The sequence below is a fragment of the Ovis canadensis genome, chromosome 26, assembly GCF_042477335.2.
Source record: "Ovis canadensis isolate MfBH-ARS-UI-01 breed Bighorn chromosome 26, ARS-UI_OviCan_v2, whole genome shotgun sequence".
Lineage (NCBI taxonomy): Eukaryota > Metazoa > Chordata > Mammalia > Artiodactyla > Bovidae > Ovis > Ovis canadensis.
In genome coordinates this window covers 34,635,899-34,662,742 of record NC_091270.1, presented here as the reverse complement: position 1 = coordinate 34,662,742, position 26,844 = coordinate 34,635,899, and the positions used below count along the sequence as shown (strand labels likewise).

Here is a 26,844-nt window from a genome sequence, read left to right as displayed (position 1 = left end):
CCATCAGAGAAGTAACTCCCCCAACATGACACAGCCTATAAATAGCAAATCCCAGATAATATTTAGGTCTCCAATTACAAAGCACTGTCATATTTTTTTTCAGGAAGGTAAAGAGGACACATGAAATAGAATGCTATTCTTTTACTCTCAGCTGAATAGGAGCATGCTTAATCTGGTCTCAAAACTAAAGAATCTAGGGTCTTCCTTTCTGGTCATAGTCTGGGAACGACTTGGTACTTAACTTTTTCATCAATGTAATACTACCTACTCTTAGGGATTGAGACATACCACATTTTTTTTTTTTACTTACCCAAGAAATAGTCCAAAATCCATGTTTCGCCCATGTAGTAGATGACCTAAATTGAAAGCAAGCAGAAGCAACATGTAACAGCAATTATGATGGGACGATTGATTCTAAACGAAAGCTGGACACTTAATTTTGGTTAAGTGATATTCCTAACTATTCAATTCAACAGTATGAATTAAGTAGCACCTAACATCACAAGCCTTAACAAGATGAAAAGGCTGTCCCTGTCATACTGGCCAGATTCCCCCTCAGTACCTGAGAGCCCAGGGCTCCAGGTAAGATTAGAAGATGGGGAAAAGATCAGTGGCCATGTTTTCTGGTTCACCGTGACACTGTCCTCCTCAGACGAAGCTATCTCAGTCTCACCTAATGTGACTTACCAACACACTTCCCTTCAGGGATTGTCACCTACAGATATACCCAGAGTATAGGTCAAAAAATAACAGTGAATCGGGGTACATCACCCTGGGCCTTGTAATCTAAGGACTTGTCAGGAAAAATGTGGAAAAGTGAAGCTGGTCTACACAGGGTTCCTTGGCTGGAAAATGATGGGAGAAACTCTGTTCTGCCCCTGTGAGTACTTAGATCAAATCACAAATACGGGTATAAGTAGCCTATGAGGGAAAGTAAGAATGTTTTCAGTCCTGAAACAATTTGTGTGAGAGGTCTGCATGCCAAAATTAAACTTTAATAGCCATCACAGTGATTTTAAAATAAGAACAGTTTTCAATTCACTTTCCAAAACTTAATCAAGGTCTATAATACCCTATGCAACATTCACATATATGCATAGCAAGTCTGTATTTTACAAGTTCTGATTTCATTTATTTTAAGATTTTTCTTCTATTTTGTGCTCTGCACCACCCACCCTGCCCCAGCGCACATTCATTTACCTTCTTTGTCTTCTGTTATTATTGAAGTACACACGGTGAAAAGTTCATAGAAAATATTGAATAAAATAATCTCTCCTATGAGAAAAAAAAGGAAAATTTCTGGTCAATATGCAGAACCGTGACATTGTCAGGAAAATTCTTTTCTAAGAAAAAGTGTAACTATCGTCATCATTGAGGTTTTGCTTGGGCAAATGTTAAGTGTCTGCAGATAATCTGAGCCTGCATGGCTGGCGGGGTATGGGTCTCTCCCTCTGTCAAAGGCACTTTTCACTGAGGAAAAGACAACCTTTTTAGTAAACAGTATTGTCAACTGGAAAGAACTTGAACTTTGATCCCTAACCCATACCATATGCAAGTTAATTCAAGATACACCACGGGCCTGTATGTAAAAAGTAAACAAAAGTCACAGAGAAGAAAACACACGAGAATTATGTTTTGGGAGTAGGCAAAGATCACTTATGTTAGTCGCTCAGTCATGTCTGACTCTTTGTGACCCAATGGACTAGAGCCTGCCAAACTCCTCTGTCTATGGAATTCTCCAGGCAAGAATACTGGAGTGGGTAGCTTATCCATTCTCCAGGGGATCTTCCCAACCCAGGGATCAAACCGAGGTCTCATGCATTGCAGGCAGATTCTTTACCAACTGAAACTATGGCTCAGCTGGTAAAGAATCTACCTGCAATGTAGGAGACCTGAGTTTGATCCCTGGGTTGGGAAGATCCCCTGGAGAAGGGAAAGGCTACCCACTCCAGTATTCTTGCCTAGAGAATTTCATGGACTGTATAGTCCACGGGGTCTCAAAGAGTCGGAAACGACTAAGTGACTTTCACTTTCTTTACCAACTGAGCTATCAGGAAAGCCCCAATTAAACCATAAGAGTGAATATAACACACTCAACAAAATGCCCAAATAAAAAAGAGTGACACTATTACATGGAGAATCAGCAAGTGGAGAAAAGGCTTTATCAATACTATGCTGTCAATGGTTACAATCACTCTGAAAAACTGGTTGGCAGAAACTCCGAGACTAAATACTCAGCTAACCTATAACCCAGGTCATATCCCAGAGAAATGAGTGTACATGCCCATCAAAAAACATGAACAAGAATGTTCATAACTCAAATGTGGAAATGACAAATATCCTAGTCATACAATAGCCTACTACCTATAATGGTATGTGCAAAAAACCAGACAACAGTTCATATCGTTGGCTCTATTTGTACAACGTTTAAGAGGCAAAATTAACCTAAGGTGAAGCCTAAATAGTGGTTACCAAGAGGTTCAGAATCGTGCAGAATGGAGCAGGCTGGATTGCTGTATTATCTTGTTCTGAGTTGTGATTCAATGCATATATGCATGGGGAGTCCCAGGTGGTGCAGTGGTAAAGAATCTACCTGCCAATGCAGGAGATATGGGTTTGATCTCTGCGTTAGGAAGCTCCCCTGGAATAGGAAATGGCAACCCATTCCAGTATTCTTACCTGGAAAATGCCAGGGACAGAGGAGCCTGGCAGGCTACAGTTGGACATAACTGAGACACACACACTCCTAGATTTAAAAAATTCTATTGATCTGTATTCCTAAGATCTATGTACTTCACTGTATGCATTACCATACTCCAATAAAAAATTGGGGGTACTTTATTAAATTTCGTAAAACTGCAGTGAACTTTACCTAAAGGGACTTCAGCAACAGCTGCAATCCCCTTCATTTCCTCCTCGAAGGGGCCAGGGAAGTTGCCAAGCAGACCAGGCTGAAAAACAAACACATTAACAATCATTCAACCTGAACTGTGGCTTTGAGATTTGCTTCTTTTACATATACTCTGTACTAGCCGTTGTTGCCACAATAGGTGATCAAAGCTTATTTTTTTTGCCTAAGGGGTTAAAGCCCCTGTGTTTTTAAAAATTGATTAATTTATTTTTGGCTTTGCTGGGTCTTCCTTGCTGCACTCGGGCTTTTCTCTAGTGGCAAGCAGGGCTACTCTCTAGGTGCGGTGCAAGGGTTTCTCCTTGCAGTGGCTTCTCTTGTTGTGCAGCATGGACTCTAGGTGCGAGGGCTAGAGTAGTCGATGGAGCAGGAGGTGGAGCAGCAGCTGGAGCAGCAGCTGGAGTAGGTGTGGCCTGCAGGCTTAGTTGCCCCATGGCATATTCATCCACAAACCATGTCTTTTATAAATACATTAAAGAGCAACTAACTGCCGAAATTTACCATGCTATTTTATGTCTTGTAATATTACCAAGGGCCAGAATTTTAAGTCCCTCTGAGGTTTTAACAGTAGTCTGAAATAAAAGCAAAGTTGTCCAAGTTCCTTAGAAGAGGCTGTCAAATTATGCCTTTAAATAAGTATAGAGCCTTGGCTGAAACGTGTGTATATTTGGCCGTGTGTGTCTTTAACATTTATTGTAGGAAATAATATTTCTTACCAACTTTTGATCCACTAACTGTATAATTCTTCCACTTGGCACAAATGCATTTGTTATATTCTTCACGGAATTTATTATAACTTTCAGCTGAAAAATAAATTTAAAAATTGATTAGAGACATAAGGAAGTGTTGACATTTAACATTAATCTTGATATAGAAAAGTATTTGAAGACCATTTCAGAAAAGGGTTATAATTAATGTACATCCATGTTTACTAAATGATTAGCCCTGTTTTGTAAATCACAGTAATCATAACTGTCATTATGTCATACTGATCTGTATACCTAAGACCTGTGCACTTTACTGTATGTATACCATACCCCAATAAAAATGTTCTGAAAGCCTATAATCTGTATTTTAATCAAGAATCACACAATGAATTATAGAAGGTTTTATTTCGACTGTGTGTGCAATGAATATACATATTAATAAAAAAACTGCTTTTTAACTGTTAAAGATTAATTTTGGTGTAACAAAAAAAGATATAGATTTTTGACTTATCTATATGTAGCTAAATAAAAGAGTACTACTTAAAAACATATGTAAACAAGATATATCTTTAACATGACACATGATTTACTTTAGATGATAATATATGATATGAGATAAAGGCAGAGGCTAGTAAATATCAAGAAGCTACAGAGAAATGACATCCTCTTTTCTCTATCATTTATTATGAATGGCAGAGAACCATGGAAAGCAGATTCTTAAAATACGTGGTACATAGTATCATGATGTGTTCTTTGAAATACAGTTATATTCAATCAAGTCAGAGATAAAAGAATAAGAATAAGAATAAGAATCACACCCTACCGCTGGTGCTTTGACCACCATCAATTCATGCCATCTTTTGTACGGTGGTAAATCGAGATTTATGGTGTACCATGGAACCGGACCCCTGTAACTGCAATGAGAGGTGTATCATCTTGAAATGTTTAAAAGCAGTTTCTTGATGATGGTTAGATAGTTACATCATTATAGGTATATTAGAGACATATTCTTAGTAACAGAGAAATTGGTACTCAAACCAAAATTTGCAAAAAAGCTCATTTTCCACTCAGCGCTTCTGTACTGGATCATTTATACAATGCCATTTTAGAAATCCTAAAATGGAATTACAGCATTATAGGAAGGTTAACGCATAATGGTGATAGATAAAATAATCAATTTTGGCTCAACAGTTGTATGTAACCTGAGTATCACTGCTAGAAAATAAATGCCTTTTTTTCCCATCCTAAATCTCTACAAAGATTTTGTCTAGGCTCTGGGCACTTCTCCAATTGGTTTCCCAGTCTCAGAATTCCCTCTTAGACAGTCTGAACACTGTTGTCAAATCATTGACTCTAGAGCTGGCTTCAGTAAGGTCACTTTTAAGCCCCTAGAATGGCAATATAGTATATGAGCTTCCCAACACTGACTTCAAGAACCTTCACTACTGACTCAGCCATGCTACTCTTCCTACTATGCTGCTAAGTCGCTTCAGTCATGTCCGACTCTGCGCTACCCCATAGACGGCAGCCCACCAGGCTCCCCTGTCCCTGGGATTCTCCAGGCAAGAACACTGGAGTGGGTTGCCATTTCCTTTTCCAATGCGTGAAAGTGAAAAGTGAAAGTGAAGTCGCTTAGTTGTGTCCAACTCTTAGCGACCCCATGGACTACAGCCTACCAGGCCCCTCCGTCCATGGGATTTTCCAGGCTTCCTACTACACATCCTCTCTTCTCCGTTTTTTTTTTTTTTTTTTTTTTGCTATGCTGTGCGGCATATGGGATCTTAATTCCCCAACAAGGGATCAAACCCAGATCCCTGGCATGAAAGCACAGAGTCTTACCACTGGACCACCAGGGAAGCCCCCACATTCTCTCTCCTCATTCTTCTTAGTAAGTCCAAGCCATGTCACTGTTCAATCATATCCAATGCCCAAAGTCCTACTCTTCAATTTACACATAGCCATTTCCACTGTGAGGATAGTAGCAACATCCACTACTGATCAGTGGGGCCAGGGCTGAAATCCTGATGGATGAACTCTGCAACTATTCTCTGTTGCCACAGAAACATGATCTTCTGGCACTTGCTACTGAACTGAAAGAGCCTCTTCAGGGTGTGCCATTCAGTGACTGATAAGCTTAAAGCTGCCTAAAAATAGCCAGCATTTGCTCCATTACTGCCCTGCTCCAGAGAAGCAAAAGGTGCACTCTGGTGGGTGCTACAATGTTACCAGGCTCTTAAATATACAGACATAAATCCAGACTGATTTCTACAGTGGGGGTGGGTTAAGAGGGGATGTGTTAGTTCTGACAAGTCACAGTATTGGGGTCCTATTTATACTTCTGTAGTCACAAATGAGAATAATTCTTTGGTTAAAGCTGTATGTATTCTGTCTTCCTTTCTCTGCAGCAGGCTACTTTCAGTGTAACGGGATAGCAGGGAGAAAACGGTGACCATTCCTGACACCTCTTCCTTCTTTTTCACATTCTGTACTCTCTGGGGTGGTGAGCCATTCTTAGACCTTTCCCTATTTAGCCACATAGGATTTGAAAAGGCCAAAACCCTAAACTAAAAACATTAATGTTCAACACACTAAAACATGATATTGGCCCTTCCTACGTTTTCCAATCCTGTTTTGGCCTCAATAGTTTTGATTATCATGGGCAGGGTTTATTTTTTTGAATGTTTCACGTGAGATCCTGCACTCTTTTGTTTCAGCATGATGGGGTGGTTTATACTCGGGCATCACAGAAAATCACAGGTGACCTCTGCATCTGTCAGCATGAGAAAAATACTTAGGGGTAGATACAAGAATTTAGTGGAGAATGCTAATCCTTTTTTTCTCCCCCTGATTTTGATGGGCTCAAAATGGGACATTTTATCATGGGGTATTTTCACATTTGTTCAAAGTCTTAGCCAAATGCACACCACACAAACCTGAGGGAAACAAAATCATCTCAGGATAGAAGACATGACTTAAGGTTTTATTCAATGTTGTTACTTCTATGAGATCATACTTAACATGGAGAGAAATCTCCAGGAAGGTCAGAGTGAATCCTGCTCGTCTGACGTTTACTCACGTGGGCCCTGAAGGAGGATAAGTTGATTTTCTGCAGTCTTCAGTCCACTAAAAAAACAAAGACAAAAGTTTCAGAAAAACAGAGTAGGCAATCTGCAAAGACAGCTGGTGAAGACAAAATCAAGTATGATTTGTCATTTCAGACCATTTCAATGCCTCTTAAAAGTCTTTTTCTCCCATGAAAACTTCAAAATCTCAAACTTAAGTGCATTTTCAGTCTCTTCAATTTACTAATTTGGCTTTTCGACTGCAAATACAATGAGTTAAGAGGAAATACAAGAATATAGATTCAGACTTCCTTGGTGGTCCAGTATTTAAGACTCTGTGCTTCCAATGCCAGGGGTGTGGGTTCAGTCCCGGGTTGGGGAACTAAGATCCCACATAAATGGATGTAGAGCTGAGTCACTCTGCTACATCTGAAACTAACACAGCATTATAAATCAACCATATTTCAGTTTTTAAAAAATTAAAAAAAAATGTAGATGGAGGGAGTTCCCTGGTGGCCTAGTGGTTAGGATTTTGGGCTTTAAGTGCTATGGCCCAGGTTCAATCCCTGGTGGGGGAACTGAGATCCCAAACGCCCCGTGGTGCAGCCAAAGGAAGAAGAAACTGTAGAAAAACGTTTATGGCAACTAGGTTGATTTTTCACTTGCCAGGATCTGATATACTTATGAGGTAACTCTATTGCAAGAAATCTGCATCCTAAACGAGACTTTCAGGGCACAGGGCTGGGCCCCTTCATACTCTGGCCCTTCATCACCCCAGCCTCCATGTACAGCCACATGTAACCACACGCTGTGCTCTCTCACCGTTCATGCCTGTGCAAGCACCCGCCTTGCCTTCTGCCTACGAGGCCCGCTCTCCACCTTGTACGCTTTTGGCTCCAACTTCTAAGATCCAGCTCAGATGTCTTTTTGGTGATGTCTTCATCTACTTGCCCTGGGAGAACAGCCACCCTCTCCTCTCTACTCCCACAGCCACCCTCTCCTCTCTACTCCCACAGCCACCCTCTCCTCTCTACTCCCACAGCACACCCTCTCCTCTCTCTCTACTCCCACAGCCACCCTCTCCTCTCTACTCCCACAGCACACCCTCTCCTCTCTCTCTACTCCCACAGCACACCCTCTCCTCTCTACTCCCACAGCCACCCTCTCCTCTCTACTCCCACAGCACTCCTACACATCTCCCCTGCTACCCTTCTGATGTGCACTGTAATTCTCTGTGCGTCTCTTCATGACCAGACTGTGTTCTTGAGGCGTGTGCAGAGCCCCCACGGAGGCCACCACTGAGGTAATGAAGGAACAAGACTGTTTTTAGGGAACATGGTTTAGTCTTAGCAGCAAAACAGAAACGGTTCTCAGTATAAATTGCTTTTTAAAAATCTACACTGATTTATCATTCTTTTATTGCTAGTCTCAAAATGCCAAGATGCATTCATCTTCTTTTTGCTGGAGACCCAATATTGCTAGAAAAAAAAATTGTTTTAAAGAAGCATAAATTCACAGTAAAAGGAAGGTGAAGTAGGAAAGGAAACTACTAGCACTGTAGTTTGACCTCAGAAAATATATCTGCAGCAAATTTGTCTGGGAATGGAGATCTTATATCTTGTTTTAACTTTTGATCGCCCGGGAGGTGTATAAGGTAGTCTGACATTACCGGATATTCAAACATTAATTGTCAAAATACCACAGCAGGTTTCTCATATAAGTACCGTTTTGTTTATCATTTTCGGTTGAACTCATGAAAAAACAGCATTAAGTGTAAACTTAAATTTTCAAAGGCTATCATTAGAACTTAAGTTCCATTTCGCATGATTGAAATATAAAATATTAGATATTAAATAGCATCGATTTGACAGTTCAGAATCAAACTAGCACAAGCTAATTTTCAAAGCCAATCAGTGTTCAATAAGACCGACTGAGGGTGGTTCTTCTTATTAAGAAAAATTTCAGTCTCAGTCCTGAGTTCAGAAGTTGTAGTAAAACTGCACTGCTGCCATCAGGGGCAGGGACAGTCAGGATACACAGCATCTATTATAAAATCCACACAAGTGAAAAATCTGTGAGAGCAAAAGTTGTTCATGGTTGAATAACAGCAACATGATAGATTTAAGTATGTTCCACAAAGTACCTGCCAATCAACAATAAAATTAATAACCACAAGCTTTAAACATCTGGCATTTTCAGAAATTTTGTACATTTGTCCAACCAATATTTTTTTCTGCTCTAATCACAGCAGATTCCACTTCAGGTTTTAGGAACTACTAAATTCTCAAGTTCTCTGAAAACACCCTTGGCCTGCTATTGCTTTATGCAGACTATTCATAAAGACTAATTCTTTAGTCTCAAACTTGGCATTGGATGCTCTAATAAATACTGATAAGTGATCAGTGTCAAGAGTCAAGAAGATAACTGGGAATCATTTGCGTTGTTCTCTAGTTGATCTTGGAGAAGGCAATGGCACCCCACTCCAGTACTCTTGCCTGGGAAATCCCATGGATGGGGCAGCCTGGTAGGCTGCAGTCCATGGGGTCGTGAACATTTGGACACGGCTGAGCGACTTCACTTTCACTTTTCACTTGCATGCACTGGAGAAGGAAATGGCAACCCACTCCAGTGTTCTTGCCTGGAGAATCCCAGGGATGGGGAAGCCTGTGGGCTGCCGTCTCTGGGGTCGCACAGAGTCGGACACGACTGATGCGACTTAGCAGTAGCAGCTAGTTGATCTTGACGCTGCTGTTGAAGCCCCAGGCAGCAGCAGTCTTTGGCTGAAGGCTAAAAGAGTGTGAAACAAATTTTCTCAGGACACATTTCTTGTACTTCTGCCATCAAATGTGATTTCATCAACTCACCTTTAGTAAACAGCTTTCCATGCTTTGCTTATAAATAAGCTACCTGGAGATTTACTTTGAGTGTAGCCTCATTTTACTTTTTAAAATTTGTCAATAAATTCTACGGTGATGAGATACTCTACCTGTTGTTTTCTGATCACTTTTTCCCCTAGGAACTGGGAGCACTGTGATGTCTGCGTGGTCTTGCAATGCCAACATACACTGTATTCTTTGGATACAACTCTAGCGTCACTGTGTAATAAACACAATGTTCTGCCAGCTAATTATCAAGAAAATCCCTACTCTGCTTGGCCTCAAGAGCACATCTGAAGTCCATTTTCCTTTTTATGATGTGATAGGCTTAGCCTCGTAGTTTTCTTAAGGATTAAAATAACGTGATGCATCAATTCATGTGACACTTAAATGCAGCTGAGTTGTAACTGCATAAGCGCCATTCGAAACACAGGGAACAGCACTGAAAGCCAGAAGCCCAGCACACTCAGGCTCTTCAGGAACAAGCCAGCTGCTCCTGTGCTGAAGCAGCCACAGCCAAAACGCAAACAAGAGCACCTGTGGGCCAATACAGCTCAGTGTATGGACCCTGACGTGCGAGCTTCATGTAATTTTGACACGTCATAAAATATTAATCTTCTTTTGATTCCCTCACAACATTTTTTCCATTTGTACCCTCTTAAATTTTATTGTTTTTTTAACTTGTTTTATATTGGAATATAGCCGATGAACAACATTGTGATAGTTTCAGGTGGACGGCAAAGGGACTCATCCATACACATACACGTATCCATTCCCCCCTAGAGCTTCCCTGGTGGCTCAGATGGTGAAAAAACCTGCCGGCAATGTAGGAGACCTGGGTTCAATCCCTGGGTCAGGAAGATCCCCTGGAGAACAGAACGGTTACCCACTCCAGTATTCTTGCCTGGAGAATCCCATGGACAGAGGAGCCTGGCGGACTACAGTCCATGGGATTGCAAAGAGTCAGACACGACTGAGTGACTAACACTTGGACTTTCACCCTCCCCCTAGCTTCTGAAGGACATAAAAACTATCCCCAGTTTGCAGACCTTACAAAAACAGGTGCCAGACCAGCACTCAGGGTACTGACATCCAAACAAGCTGCTCTTGCTAGATGATTTCTTCAGTTTCTGTCAAGACAACCCCTCCAAGGTGGTATGAAAGTGTTAGTCACTCAGTTACGTCTGACTCTTTGCAATCCCATGGATTGTAGCTCTACAGGCTCCTCAGTCCATGGAATTCTCCAGACATGAGTACTGGAGTGGGTTGCCAGCCCTTCTCCAGGGGATCTTCCAGACCCAAGGATCAAACCTGGGTCTCCCCCATTGCAGGCTGATGCTTCACAGTCTGAGCCACCAGGGAAGGTGGCATGCATGTGTGAAAGAGAGACAGAAGGTGGAGAGACACTGTACGGGTTTAGTGTTTTGCTCAGCTGCAGTGCCATATGCAAGCCTGGATGCAGAGGTTGGGATGGGGGTTGTCGTCTGTTTACTGGCCCCTCAACTGAACTCTCCTTTCATCTTCATTATTCTTATTCTCTAGAATAAATGCTACTCCAAGCCAGGAACCTCTCTGGGATCTCCTCTGTCCACTTTTTTCATCAGTCAAAACTCCTGCAAGGGTTTTCCCTGGTATATATATATAGAATGGAATACTTACTCAGTCATGAGAATAAACTAGTGGTTTCCAGTGGGGAGAGAAGGCGGGAGGGCAATATAGGGGTAGGAGATTAAGAGTTACAAACTATTAGGCATAAAATAAGCCACGATGATGTACTATACAATATGAGGCAAATAACATTTTATAATAACTATAAATGGAGTATAACCTTTAAAAATGGTAAGTCACGATATTACACACCTATAACTTAAATAATATTGTACATCAACAATACTCCAATAAAATTGTAACTACAGAAATAAAAAGGATAGGAAAATAAAGGTGAGAAACTTTCTCCCAGAATAGAGAGAAAAAATTATATAGAAAACACAGGAGGGAAAAAAAAAAAGAGAGATTTAGAGCATCAATGCATGGAGTCCAACATCTGATTAACCGGATTTCCAGAAAGAGAGCAGAGATAAGAGGGGAAAGTAATGAAAGAGATAATGTAAGAAACATTTCTACAGCTGAAAGGAGATGAGTCCCCAAAATGAGCAGGCTTACTGATTATTTGAAATAATGACTGAATACAAGCGCCTTCAGTGAGACACATCACTGAGTATTTCAAAAGGTAAAGGATATTGGGACTTCCTTGGTGGTCCAATGGTTAAGAATCTACCTTGCAATGCTGGGAACATGGGTTCCATCCCTGGTTGGGGAACTAAGACCCCACAGGCCGAAACTACTGAGCCTGCAAGCTACAACTAAAGAGCCTGTGCACAGCACAGAAGTGTTTGCTTCTGAGATGGAAATTCTAGTTCAAAAAGATACACGCACCTTAAGGTTGACAGCAGCACATTTACAACAGGCAAGACATGGAAGCAACCTAAGTGTCCATTAACAGGAAAATGGGTAAAGAAGATAAGATATGGAATATTACTCAGCTATAAAAAAGAATGAACTTACTTCCATCTGCAGCAACATTGATGGACCCAGAAATAATCATACTACGTGAAGTAAGTCAGAAAGACAAAGACGAATATCATGGTATCACTTATATGTAAAACATAAAAAACAATACAAATGAATCTACTTACAAAACAGAAACAGACTCATAAACATAGAAAACAAATTACAGTTACAAAAGGAAAAAGGGAGGGGGTGTAGGGAAGGATAAGTTAGGAGTACAGGATTAACAGACACAAGCTGCTATATATAAAATAGATAAGCAAGAAGGATTTATTATATAATATAGAGAATTATATTCAATATCTTATAATAACCTATAATGGAAAATAACCTGAAAAAAAATATGTATAACTGAATCACTTTGCTGTACACCTAAAAACACAATAGTGTAAATCAATTACACTCCAAAAAAACAGAAAACACAACAACACAACAAAAAGAGTTTGCTTCCAGAGAATAGGGATGGGGCAGAAGGAAAGAGCCAGAGATGGCTGCTTTTCATCATAAAGCTCTCTGTATTATTCAATTTTTTTAAACTATGTACACTCTGATACACATTTTAAAATATCAAATTAAAAACCTGCATAATTTTAGTTATATTATGTGGAGGATTTTCAGAGACTGATTCCCTGACATGATTTTAAGTATTTTTAACTGTCATTATCTAAAATTATTTTAAAACAGTGACGACTGCAATGGAGGGCAGGGTACTCTAAATCCTTGTTTAGAGAAATGTTAAGTGTCCTTGAAAATGGACACTGAAAAGCAGCACTCTACTTTAAGAACTCAAACTACAAATTTTCCACACATATCACTTAAAAAGAAGGGCAGGTATTAACTTTAGAAATGCAACTCTTAGCTCATCCTAACTTACTCATAAGATTCTTCTAAATATCAGACCTTCAGGTGAGTAAAAAATGTGATCTGATTCACAGAAATCAAATTTATGGCCTTTTACTACATTTCAAGTTTTCAGGAACTTTAGGGTCATGTGCTGGATGTAAGACCCAGCTCCGTCAGGGACTAACAGTCCCAGTGGCAGCCCCAGCCCAGGCTTCCCTGCTTACTCTCCTAGCTTCCCACAGAGCTAAGAATAAAGCCTCAATTTATTTCCTAATAGGGAACAATCTGTATTTCCTTCAGGGCTTTTTCAACTCAGTGAGTAAATGAAATGTAAGGAGGCTCATCTTTCCTAGTAATTTTATCTGCATGACCTGGGTTCCAAAGCCAATAAACGAGAAGGCAATGGTTCTCTGTCAAATATTATGAAAGAGTTCAACCTACTCCAGGGGTAAGAGAGTAAGTAACCCAGTCATCACACATGCAGGAGGCTGATAAGCCACTGTACCATGATAACCCTGGTAGCGATAAACAAACACTGAAATATACAGACATGAAATCTGCACGGAATTTGGCTGTTAAGAGTAAGGGTAAATGTGATTGTAATTTTTAAAGGTAACAGACACCAGATCAGGGTATTTCAGGTGGACATCAAGTGCTGTCACCAAAGTCATTTTTAAATTTTTAATTAATTTTTTTTATTGAAGTACAGTTGATTTTACATTATTATATTAGTTTCAGGTATACAGCATAATGATTCAAATTTTTATTGATTATATTCCATTTAAAGTTATTATAAAATATTCACTTTATTCCTTGAAGTGTACACTATGTCCTTGTAGCTTATTCAATTTACACATAGTAGTTTGTATCTCTTAATCTCCTACCTCCAATTTGCCCACCTCTTTCTTTCTCTCTACTGGCAAACACTAGTTTGCTCTCTGTATCTGTGAGCCTGTTTTTGTTTTGCTATATTCATTTATTTATTTTTTAGATTCTTCATATAAACAATAACCTATGGTATTTCTCTCTCTGACTTATTTCACTAAGCATAATGCCCATGAATAGCAGTCATTTAAAAAAAAAATTAGATTTGGGGTAGAATGAAGACAGTTACATTCTCACTGTCAAGGGAAACTTCTACAAAGAAAGACAGCTTCAAAATCTATGTGTAGACTTGAAATAAAATTACAGTGAGCCCATTTGTTATTTACAGATTCTTACTATCTCCAAATTTAACTATACAAGATTTTAATAACAGATAACTTTAATAAGGTAGGCAAAAACTTAAACAAATGATAGGTAAAGAATGTAACTAGATGATAGGGAGTGTTACTAGGCAGTCTGCGTGGTATACTGTGTTACTTTGTCAAAGGGTTAAAAAACACAACTAATTTAAAACCTCAGTCTCTCTCTGTGTGCTCTCTCTCTCATTTTTGCTTCCTAAAGCCAAAGAAAGTGGTGAAAATGTCTGTAAAATGTTTTGTAAATACTTCCTGGGTCAGCAAATTCTCTTATTATTCTGGTTATTTGATAAGAACTTAAGACTTTTTGAAATTCCTCAGTTGTAATGTCCTCCCCACTCACTAAAAAAAAAAAAACCAACTAACTATAGAGCTACTTACTTACATGACTATATTTAGGAAAATCACATATAAACTGAAAATTCTTCCATTAGTAACCCGATTGCCCCATGCCTAAAAGAAATGACACCTTGTCCAGCTCCCTAAAATATGAGCCCTTCCAGATGAGAACCTCAATGAAACAAGTGCTTCTAAGATTGTACTAAAGAATCCAGAAAGCCCTCAAGTGCTTGTCTTGTTCACATAATCAGAAAAAGGCAATGAAAGAAATTATATAGCGCACACCAGAGTTCTTACCTTAGGAAAAGAAGCTGAACAATTCCAGCAAGGCAATTTCAATTCAATTCTTTAATTCACCAAAAACTAGTTTCTAAATAAGAACTGTGTCTTAAGATGTTCTCTATGTATGACAGTGCAGACACATTCAACACATTCTTGAACAAGAAAAGGCCTGTTTCTTGCATAAATAACAAACTCAAATGAGCATGCAAAAATTTTCACTTGTTTTCTGACCTTTGATGGGATGGTACCTTATTAAACTGTGGATATTTAGACAGAATGGGAACAAACTCTTCCTAAGGGCAGAGACCTCCAGCGTCTGGAACACAATCTGGCACAGAGCAGGTGAGTAGTATCTGTAGACTAAGCAAACAGATGGTACCTGTGTATGTTTTCCTTTAAAGTACTGGGGTAAAGGTGAATGCAGTACAATAAAGCTGTCCGGACCAGAGAGGGTTTATGTGATTTGGGGAGACTCTGCGAATTTGCTAAGAGCGGATTCAGTGGCTAACATTCACAACATGTGTTACTCACTTCAGAAGCTGATGCATAAAAGCAAGCTCGATTCAGCAATTCACTATGGAGCCAGAGTGGATAATTTTCACACAGTTTTAGGAATCTGCTTAGATTTATTACTGCGAACCCATCTGCCAACACAGGAGACATGGGACAAGGGGTTCAATCCCTGGGTCGGGAAGATCCCCTGGAGGAGGGCATGGCAACCCACACTCCAGTATCCCTGCCTGGGGAATCCCATGGAGAGGAACCTGGTGGGCTACAGTCCATGGGGCCGCAGAGTTGGACCCACTGAGGTGACTTAGCACACAGGCACAGTCTGATTCCTTTCCTTCTGATTCCTCCATAGGCTACCGCAATCTATTTTCGGCTCCCAACACTGCTCCGGCCAAGGTGATCAACGACTTCTCAGCGCCAAGCACAACGGACGTTAGACATCCTCCTGGCCTTCAACACAGGCGGTCTGTCCTGCTCTCTCCCCGAGCTCCCCTAACACTTGCACTTCAGTTCTGGCCACTGCTCTCACCCTGCCTGTTCTTCTCTGCCTGACATATACATGTCCCTGGGCCTCTTTTCTTCTCTCCTATCTACTCAATGTTCACCTGCTTCAGTGGGTTTCAAATAATATGCCTACGACTCCCAATACCCTCTCCTGAGCTCCAGTCCCAAATGCCTGCTGGAAAGTTCAGTATCATCTGAAATTTGATGTAACCAGGGTGAAAATGATCTTCATTCTTCCCTTCCCCTGTTCCCACCTAATGATGCCATCATTCACCCAGCTGAGCACCAGAAAGGTGCCTGGCCCTCACCCCATCTGACTCTTCCTTCTGCTCATTCTACCTCCGAATCTTCTCTGGAACCATCCACTTCTTTCTTTTTCCACTGGCACAACCCTCCTGCAAGTCACTCAGTTTTCTCCCTTAGTCTCCTCATAGCTACCTTACTTACGCCCTTCCAATCCAAACTGATCTTTCGAAAGTGAGAAATTTATCACATCTTGTTTAAAACCAGTCAACAGCTTCCTGTGCTTTTTAGGATAAATTGCAAAATCCTTAGTAAGGTCTACAAAGCACTGATGATGTCATCTCCATCTCCCCCTCTAGACTTTTCTTGCACCATTTCTGTCACCAGTATCTTTTAAACTATGTTATAAAATTTTTTATTGAGATAATATTGGTCCATAAAATTATGTAAATTACCAGTGCATAACATTATATATCTACTTCTGAATCTTGCTGTTGTTGAGTCATTAAGTCGTCTCTGACTCTTTGTGACCTTGTGGACTGTAGCCCATCAGGCTCCTCTGTCCATGGAATTTCCCAGGCAAGAATCCTGGAGTGGGTTGCCATTTCCTTTTCTAGGAGATCTTCCTGACCCAGGGATTGAACCCACATCTCTGGCACTGGCAGGCAGATTCTTTACCACTGAGCCACCAGGGAAGCCCCTACTTCTGTATATATCACAAAACTTTGTTTCCATCCATCACCATTGGGTTGATCCCCTTTATCCAGTTCTCCTTCCCTCTGCCCTTTTTCCCCTCTGGTAACCACTACTCTGTTCTCTGCATCTACATGCTTTTGTTTGGTTTGTTCATTTATTTTGTTTTTATATTCCATATGTGAATTAATCATATGGTGTCTGTCCTCTGATTTATTTCATTCAGCATAATACCTTCAAGATTTATACACATTATCATGTGTGGCAAGATTTCATCTTTTTATGGCTAAGTAGTATTCCACTGCATGTGTGTGTGCGTGCACAAGTGTGTGTGTGTGTGTGTGTGAGAGAGAGAGAGAGAGAGAGGGTGAGAGATTTTTATCCATTCATCCATTAATGGGCACTTAGGTTGTTCCTGTATCTTGGCTATTGTAAATAATGCTTCAACGAACATGGGAATGCAGATATCTTTTTGAATTTGTGTTTTCATTTTCTTTGGATAAATACCCATAGATGGGATAGCTTGTCTCCATCATCTTTTTTTTTTTAACTTTTTTGCGACTGTCTTCCTTTTTTTCTTTATTTTTAATTGAAGGATAATTGCAATATTCTGGTTTCTGCCATATATCAACATGGATCAGCCATAGGCATACATACGCCTCCTCCTTCTTGAGCCTCCCTCCCATCTTCCACCCCGTCCCACCCCTCTGGGTTGTCACAGAGCCCAGGTTTGAGTTCCCTGGGTCATACAGCAAATTCTCACCGGCTGTTTCATGTATGTTAGTGTGTATGTTTCCATGCTACTCTCTGCATTCGGCCCACCCTCTCCTTTCCACTCACACCTGCCATGTCTGTAAGTCTGTTCTCTACGTCAGCATCTCCACTGCTGCCCTGCAAATAGGCTCATAGTACCATCTTTCCAGATTCCTTATCCATGTATTAACATATGATAAATGTTTTTCTCTGACTTCCTTCACTCTGTATAGTAGGTTCTAGGTTAACCCACCTCATTAGCACTAACTCAAGTCTGTTTCTTTTTATGGCTGAGTAGTATTTCATTGTATATATGCGCTGCAGCTTCTTTATCCATTCATCTGTCAATGGGCATCTAGGTTGCTTCCATGTCCTAGCTATTGTAAATAGTGCTGCAATGAACACTGGGGTACATGCGTCTTTTTCTATTATGGTTTTCTCAGGCAATAAGCCTGGTACTGGGATTGTTGCATCATATGGTAGTTTTATTTCTAGTTTTTAAAGGAATCTCCATACTGTCTTCCATGGTGGCTGTATCAATTTCCATTCCCACCAATAGCGTAAGATAGTTCCCTCTTCTCCACACCCTCTCCAGCATTAATCATTTGCAGAACTTTTTATGATGGCAATTCTGACTGTTGTGAAGTGATATTTCACTGTAGTTTTGATTTGTATTTCTCTAATAATGAGTGGATTTTGATTTGCATTTCTCTAATAATGGTTTTTTTAGTAGTCATGTATGGATGTGAGAGTTGGACCACAATTAATTAGTAATGCTGAGCATCTTTTCATGTGTTTATTAGACATCTGTATGTCTTCTTTGGAGACATGTCTCCACCTTTTGCCCACCTTTGGATTGGGTTGTTTGTTTTTCTGTTATTGAGATGCATAAGCTGCTTGTATATTATGGAAGTTAATCCTCAGTTGTTTCATTTGCTACTATTTTCTCCATTCTGAGGGTTGTCTTTTCACCTTGTTTATAGTTTCCTTTGCTGTGCAAAAGCTTTTAAGTTTAATTAGGTCCCACTTCTTTATTTTTGCTTTTATTTCCATTATTCTAGGAGGTGGGTCATAGACAATCTCGCTGTGATTTATGTCATACAGTGTTTTGCTTATGTTTTCCTCTACTGTTATCTCTTAATAGAATCAAAGAATAACTCAAGAAGACCTTAAAATACACCGTACTCTGAAAAGCCTCAAAAAAACAGAACAAAATCCACAGATGTTCCAAATCCAATGATTTCTGTTTTGGCTTCTAGCTCCCACTATCATATTTATCAAAAGCAGTTCTGAGATATGTTTTGTAACTCTGTGGCAACAGTTTATCATAGAGTGATTCAAAATGAAAACCTGCTTATTCCTGTCAAAAGATGAGTCACTGAACTTTTGCGAAGTTCCCCAAATCCTCTCAGCCAGTGGCTCCCAGATTTTCCAGATCAGTTAAGAAACTGAGAGGGGCCCAGCACAGAGGAGTCCCAATTTTTTCTCGAAAGTGAAAATATTAAAACAAACCTAAAAAATTCACACACATAAAAGAAAGAACATTTTAACAACAAAAACTGAACACCTGCAATCAGAATAAAAGCTAACATTCTAAGTTAATAATTTTATGGCCTATTTTTTCTCATTTCATTAAAGATTTGTGAAAGCAGTTTTCCAAACTGACACCAGAGGCTGGATTGGACTTTGATAACCCCTGTTTGGTGGTAGTGGTTTGAGATAAAAAATTACTAAGTTCATGGAGCATGTGTGCATGCTCAAACATGTCTGACTCTTCGTAACACTCCACCGACTGTAGCCCGCCACGCTCCTCTGTCCATGGATTTTCTAGGCAAGAATACTGGAGTGGGTTGCCATTTCCTTCTCCAGGGGATCTTCCTGACCCAGGGATCAAACCCACATTTCCTGCATTGGCAGGTGAATTCTTCACTAGTGAGCCACCTGGGAAGCCCAGATTCATGGAGGGGCTACTTATTTTCTTGTTCTAAAAATACCTTTTAAAGTAATTTTGCTTAAGTACTGAGAAAGAAAATAAAAAGCATTCTCTGACATTTGAAACTGTTCTGAGGTTCACACCTAGACCTCTCAGTATTAGCACTTGCTGATCTGACACTCAAAAGCCAGGCCATTTTTGTTCTCCTGTTAGACATAATCGACCTCACAATACCTACCTCAACGAAGGTTAATCTGAGGCATGATAAAATCATACAAAGCAAGCCCACTTCGTGACTCTGTCTAAGCTCAGACAAAAAAGACAAGGGTACCTTGCAACTCACAGAACACGAAAGACCCTCTTCTATTGCTAAACAAATGACGTCCTTCATTCAATCATAGTGTTGCCTCACTTTCTAAAAGCATCTGATCTAGAGCAAATCCCTGATTCCTTAGACCTGACCCTGAAACACACTAAATCCAAATTATAAAACAGGTTTCTCCTAACGCCCTTTTTCTGAGAGACCCCAGAGTTGCCCATGGTGAGCATTTTCATTCACCGTGGAATAATGAAACCAAGGTTTTTCAACTATAGGCGTGTTTCCTGGGGTCTTTGGCTGAAAGCATTGACAGTATCAAAGTATAAAATTCTTTAAAAATTCTCATAATCCCCACCATTTTACAGCAAATTAATCCCCTACCTACATTAAAGCAGACTAATTTTATTTTTCCTTATATCCTTCTAACCCATGCCCACTGTGTATTTTTCTTACTTAAATCACTGTGCATACCTTTTTGTTTTCTGCTTTTACTTGCTTTACCTTGTGTCACTTTTGAATGGCTGAATACTACGTCACTATGATTTTATTCTTAAAGCACTTCTCCGTAGAGAAATAAAAGAATAAAGGAGGCGAATGCACACCTTGCTTGCAATATCAATATCCTACTTGAGCCGTCAAGAGCAGCCTTTTCTAGTCAGTCTTAAGTCAGATGCACCCAAGTTCCTATTTATCTGATCTGTCGCAAAGAAAAATGCAGTCTTACGGTGTTTTGAGAATAGAACTATGCAAAAGCACCAGACTGGGTGTCCAGAGGCTTGAGCTGTCACGCACCCGAAAACAACAGAGTGACCTCTGGCTAGTCACTGACTCACTCGGCGACTACTTCCTCCCTTGCTAAGAATGAAACTGGTCCCACATTTGCTCTTGCAATTATCAAGTCTGTGTTCCTGCTACTTCCCTGAAGGGGAAAGAGCCACAAGTCTGGTGGTCACTTGACTCGGGTTGGCCTGGACTACTCCCATCGCCCTAACCGGGGATGCCTCGTCCTTTCCGAGGGCCCTTCAGATCCTCAGTTACTACCTCTCCTGCAGCACCTCGTCACAAGGCAGAGAAAGCCGAAGTCCTCAAGCAGCTCGTAACTTAATTATGTACACAGATCAGCTGGAACTCTTCCTCCAGTAGTTCTGTAGGCGCGTGGAAAAAGTGCACTCAGTCAAATGCGAGGATGTGCAAACACAACCGCCAGTCTGTAGAGATGACGATTTCCCCTTAAAGTTTCTTTGTTCCAGCTGTACCGAACCGACCAGGGGTGAGGCTCGCCAGCCTCACCTGCACCCACGCCTCTGCTCAGAGAAACACGGATGCCTGTAAAGATGCTGCCAGGGGTCGATCAAGCCCCGCCTGCCCCGCACCTGTGCGTCCCCCCTCCCCCGACGCTCCGGCGCGCCCCTCTCCGTCTCCTCGGCTCCAGCTCACCCACCGGCGGCACCTGCTGCGCCACCAAGCAGGTGACGATCCCGCTCAGCAAGATGAAGGTTAGACGACTCCAGCCTAGCATCCTTCCAGCCACCATCGCGCTGCAAAGGACTCCTGAGGAGGCCCCTCGAGGCACCACCTGAGCGCCGAGCAGGCCACGCCCCCGCTGCCACGTGACCTGACAGCCGGACCACGCCACTAGAGGTGTGGGCGGGGGGAGATGGGCACCGGGGTGAGGGCAGCAAGGAGAGGACCTGGCTTTTCAGTGACGCGGCGGGACTAGGGAGTCTTCCGAGATGAAGAACAAACCCCCAGGATGGAGGGTGAGCGCTCGAGTTAGGACCGTGGTGTTCGTCGCACCCCCCGCCCCGCGGGCAGTGGTTGCGCCCAGCCCAAGCTCCAGCCCTAAGCCCCGCCCGGGCGGGTGCGGCTGTGGAACTTTCCTCCGCTCGCTGTCCCTCACAGAGGGCCGCGCCCTCCTCAGAGCCTGCGGGTGGGGACCACCTCCTCTCTTCCCGCCGGTGCAGCCGCGCACTTTTCCCGTATGGCCCAGGGCGAGGTCTGCACTCGGGCCGCTCGGTACCAAATGTCCATGAGATGGGCACGAGTCACGAGAGTCTCAAAACGCGGCGTAGCCGGCGACAGCGACCGGTCTTTGCCTTCTGAGGAGAGCAGGGCCCGAAGTGAGTGAGGTTATTGGTCCTGACCGTGGGGTCACCCGACGGCTGTCAGGGGCCAGGAGCGGGGCATAGTTAACTCTCACGGATGCTCCAGGCTGTGAATTTACCCACTTAGGCTTTCGCCTCCGAGCTGACAAACCACAGAATTTAGGCTTCAGTTTACTCGCACTGAGACAGCAGGTGGAATGCCCAGGTAGGACCGAAGACCTTCCTTCCGTGGAGTGAAGCACCTGTGTACCTTCACCTGCTGCAGTGAGAGGACGCAGGTTGGCACAGCCCAGGTGGACCTGGGAGGATGGTAGCGGGCAGTCTGTTTTAGCCTGCACCTAGAAAACAGCTTTACAGATGTATTCGCTTGGCATGCGTGCGGTGTTTGGACACTGTTGTCCTAGTCGGATAAAGTGTTAAGTGTTAGTCGCTCAGCCGTGTCCAACTCTTTGCGACCCGGTGGACTGTAGTCTGCGAGGCTCCTCTGTCCGTGGGATTTTCCAGGCAAGAATACTGGAGTGGGTTGTCATGCCCTCCAGGGGATCTTCTCGACCCAGGAAGGGAACCCAGGTCTCCCCCATTGCGGGCAGATTCTTTACCATCTTGGCCATATAAGTTCAATAGGAAATCCTGAGCTCTTGGTTCCACTTTCTGACAACCTTTTTGACTTCCAACTGGCATTTTTTTTTAATGCTTCAGCAAAATCAGAATACTGTCACTAAAATCTTCATATATATATTTTATCTTACGTAAGTTTGAAATTGCAGTTTTACTCATTTGTATTACTTTGTTAGAAAAATCAATGGTTTTGTTGGAGATTGAGAAATGAGAATTTGATATGTGGGAACATTTATTCCAGTTTTTCCTTTTTTTTTTTTTTGGTGGTAGATGACAGGATCCCTCTCTCTGATGAGGGAAGTTTGACTTTTGAAACATATCACATGATTAAAGTAGTTCCTGATTCAACAGTGAGCAAGAAGATCATCAGTTCAGTTCAGTTCAGTTCAGTCGCTCAGTCGTCTCCGACTCTTTGCGACCCCATGAATCGCAGGTCGCCAGGCCTCCCTGTCCATCACCAGCTCCCGGAGTTCACTCAGACTCACGTCCATGGAGTCCCTGATACCATTCAGCCATCTCATCCTCTGTCGTCCCCTTCTCCTCCTGCCCCCAATCCCTCCCAGCATCAAAGTCTTTTCCAATGAGTCAACTCTTCACAACAGGTGGCCAAAGTATTGGAGTTTCAGCTTTAGCATCATTCTTTCCAAAGAACACCCAGGACTGATCTCCTTTAGAATGGACTGGTTGGATCTCCTTGCAGTCCAAGGGACTCTCAAGAGTCTTCTCCAACACCACAGTTCAAAAGCATCAATTCTTCGGCACTCAGCTTTTTTCACAGTCCAGCCTTCACATCCATACATGACTACTGGAAAAACCATAGCCTTGACTAGACGGTCCTTTGTTGGCAAAGTAATGTCTCTGCTTTTGAATATGCTGTCTAGGTTGGTCATAACTTTTCTTCCAAGGAGTAAGCGTCTTTTAATTTCATGGCTGCAGTCACCATCTGCGGTGATTTTGGAGCCCCCCAAAAATAAAGTCTGACAGTGGTCCCGCTGTTTGCCCATGTATTTCCCATGAAGTGATGGGACCAGATGCCATGATCTTTGTTTTCTGAATGTTGAGCTTTAAGCCAACTTTTTCACTCTCTTTCACTTTCTTCAAGAGGCTTTTTAGTTCCTCTTCACTCTCTGCCATAAGGGTGGTGTCATCTGCATATCTGAGATTATTGATATTTCTCCTGGCAATCTTGATTCCAGCTTGTGTTTCTTCCAGCCCAGCGTTTCTCATGATGTACTCTGCATATAAGTTAAATAAGCAGGGTGACAGTATACAGCCTTGACATACTTCTTTTCCTATTTGGAACCAGTCTGTTGTTCCATGTCTAGTTCTAACAGTGATAGAAGCAAGGTCTGATGCTGTAAAGAGCAATATTGCATAGGAACCTGGAATGTTAGGTCCATGAATCAAGGCAAATTGGAAGTGGTCAAACAGGAGATGGCAAGAGTGAATGTCAGCATTCTAGGAAAGAAGATCATAGAAATGTTCATTAATTCAAACAATATTTACTGTCCACCTGCAGTGTGCCAATCATTTCTCCAGACACGGGATAAGCTGAGAACAAAAAAGACATAAGGCTCCTCCCATATAAGGCTTACATTCTAGATGAGAAATGGACAATAAACATCAAACCCAAGGAAATGTACATAGGATGTTGTTTTTGTTCAGTTGCCAAATCATGTCTGACTCTTTGTGACCCTATGGATTATAGCCCATCTGGCTCCTCTGTCCATGGAATTCTCCAGGCAAGAATATTGGAGTGGGTTGCCATTTCCTTCTCCAGGGGATCTACCTGACCCAGGGATTGAACCCACCTCTCCTGCATTGGCAGGTGGATTTTTTTTTACCACTGAGTCACCTGGGAAGTCCCTACATAGGATGTTAGAGGGTAATAAACATTACAGAGAAAAAGCAGAGTGGTGGGGATGGAGTGGGTTGAGAGTAGGAAGAGTCACAATTTAAGTAGAATGGACAGGACAGGGGCTTCCCAGGTGGTGCTAGTGGTAAAGAATCCACCTGCCAATGCAGGAGACCTTAAGGACACAGGTTTGATCCCTGGGTTAGGAAGATCTCTTGGACTAGGAAATTGCAACTGACTACAGTATTCAGGCCTGGAAAATTCCCTGGACATAGGAGCCTGGTGGTCTACAGTCCATAGGGTTGCACAGAGTCTGACAGGACTGAAGTGAGTTAGCATACAGGGACAAGAAAAGCATTATTGAGAAAATGATATTTGAGCAGAGATTTGAAGGAGGTGAGGAGTTAGTTTTGAGATACAAAGGGAACATTTCATGCAAAGATGGGCTCGATAAAGGACAGAAATGGTATGGACCTAACAGAAGCAGAAGATATTAAGAAGAGGTGGCAAGAATACACAGAAGAACTGTACAAAAAAGATCTTCACGACCCAGATAATCATGATGATGTGATCACTCATCTAGAGCCAGACATCCTGGAATGTGAAGTCAAGTGGGCCTTAGAAAGCATCACTATGAACAAAGGTAGTGGAGGTGATGGAATTCCAGTTGAGCTATTTCAAATCCTGAAAGATGATGCTGTGAAAGTGCTGCATTCAGTATGCCAACAAATTGGGAAAAGTCAGCAGTGGCCAAAGGACTGGAAAAGGTCAGTTTTCATTCCAATCCCAAAGAAAGGCAACGCTAAAGAATGCTCAAACTACCGCACAATTGCACTCATCTCACATGCTAGTAAAGTAATGCTCAAAATTCTCCAAGCCAGGCTTCAGCAATACGTGAACCGTGAACTCCCTGATGTTCAAGCTGGTTTTAGAAAAGGCAGAGGAACCAGAGATCAAATTGCCAACATCCGCTGGATCATGGAAAAAGCAAGAGAATTCCAGAAAAACATCTATTTCTGCTTTATTGACCATGCCAAAGCCTTTGACTGTGTGGATCACAATAAACTGTGGAAAATTCTGAAAGAGATGGGAATACCAGACCACCTGACCTGCCTCCTGAGAAATCTGTATGCAGGTCAGGAAGCAACAGTTAGAACTGGACATGGAACAACAGACTGGTTCCAAATAGGAAAAGGTGTGCGTCAAGGCTGTATATTGTCACCCTGCTTATTTAACTTCTATGCAGAGTACATCATGAGAAATGCTGGACTGGAAGAAACACAAGCTGGAATCAAGATTGCCGGGAGAAATATCAATAATCTCAGATATGCAGATGACACCACCCTTAGGGCAGAAAGTGAAGAGGAGCTAAAAAGCCTCTTGATGAAAGGGAAAGAGGAGGGTGAAAAAGTTGGCTTAAAGCTCAACATTCAGAAAACGAAGATCATGGCATCCGGTCCCATCACTTCATGGGAAATAGACGGGGAAACAGTGGAAATAGTGTCAGACTTTATTTTTTGGGGCTCCAAAATCACCGCAGATGGTGACTGCAGCCATGAAATTAAAAGACGCTTACTCCTTGGAAGAAAAGTTATGACCAACCTAGATAGCATATTCAAAAGCAGAGACATTACTTTGCCAACAAAGGTCCGTCTAGTCAGAGCTATGGTTTTTCCAGTGGTCGTGTATGGATGTGAGAGTTGGACTGTGAAGAAGGCTGAGCGCCGAAGAATTGATACTTTTGAACTGTGGTGTTGGAGAAGACTCTTGAGAGTCCCTTGGACTGCAAGGAGATCCAACCAGTCCATTCTGAAGGAGATCAACCCTGGAATTTCTTTGGAGGGAATGATGCTGAAGCTGAAACTCCAGTACTTTGGCCACCTCATGCGAAGAGTTGACTCATTGGAAAAGACTTTGATGCTGGGAGGGATTGGGCCAGTAGGAGAAGGGGACGACTGAGGATGGGATGGCTGTATGGCATCACGGACTCGATGGACATGAGTCTGAGTGAACTCCAGGAGATGGTGATGGACAGGGAGGCCTGGAGTGCTGTGATTCATGAGGTCGCAAAGAGTCGGACACGACTGAGCGACTGAACTGAGGGAAGAGTATTTCAGGCAGAGGGAGCAGCCGGAGCAAAGGGTTAACAGAATGTGCCTGGTATGTTTGGCTATAGCAAGGAAGTCATTGTGGGTGGAGCAGAAGGAAGAGGGGTTAAAAAAGTGGGTGAAGTCTGAGAGGTCTGTGGGGTAGGGCATATTATATAGGTCATAAGGAGCTATTATGAAGACCTGGGCTTCACTCTGTGCAAATGTGTAAATAGGTTGATTTATCTTGGACCTTAGAATAAGTCTATAAAGAAAGAGAAAAAAAGTAGAGGATTCCCATCTTTATATAAGTGGCTATTTGATTTGAAATAATCTTTTTTTGCATTTTACGCAAAAATTCAGGTTTTATTTTTACTTATTCTTGGTGGGAGCTGATG

General features: G+C 42.0%; 1 protein-coding gene across 2 annotated transcripts in view; it reads right to left on the bottom strand.

The window, feature by feature from the left end:
- Positions 1-21,897, bottom strand: part of ASAH1 (N-acylsphingosine amidohydrolase 1) — a 29,692-nt gene extending 7,795 nt beyond the window's left edge. Inside the window, exons 1-7 of one of the 2 annotated variants that reach the window (XM_069573331.1) lie at positions 21,223-21,897; positions 6,692-6,738; positions 4,439-4,529; positions 3,625-3,711; positions 2,873-2,951; positions 1,201-1,275; positions 311-356 (exon numbers count right to left, since the gene is read on the bottom strand). In XM_069573331.1, coding sequence (XP_069429432.1) covers positions 311-356; positions 1,201-1,275; positions 2,873-2,951; positions 3,625-3,711; positions 4,439-4,529; positions 6,692-6,738; positions 21,223-21,315 — 518 coding nt within the window. In that variant the 5' untranslated portion in view covers positions 21,316-21,897. Of the gene's footprint in view, positions 1-310; positions 357-1,200; positions 1,276-2,872; positions 2,952-3,624; positions 3,712-4,438; positions 4,530-6,691; positions 6,739-20,822; positions 21,175-21,222 lie in introns of those variants that run through there. The other variant, XM_069573332.1, reaches the window with a different exon arrangement.
- Positions 21,898-26,844: the final 4,947 nt, after the last annotated feature.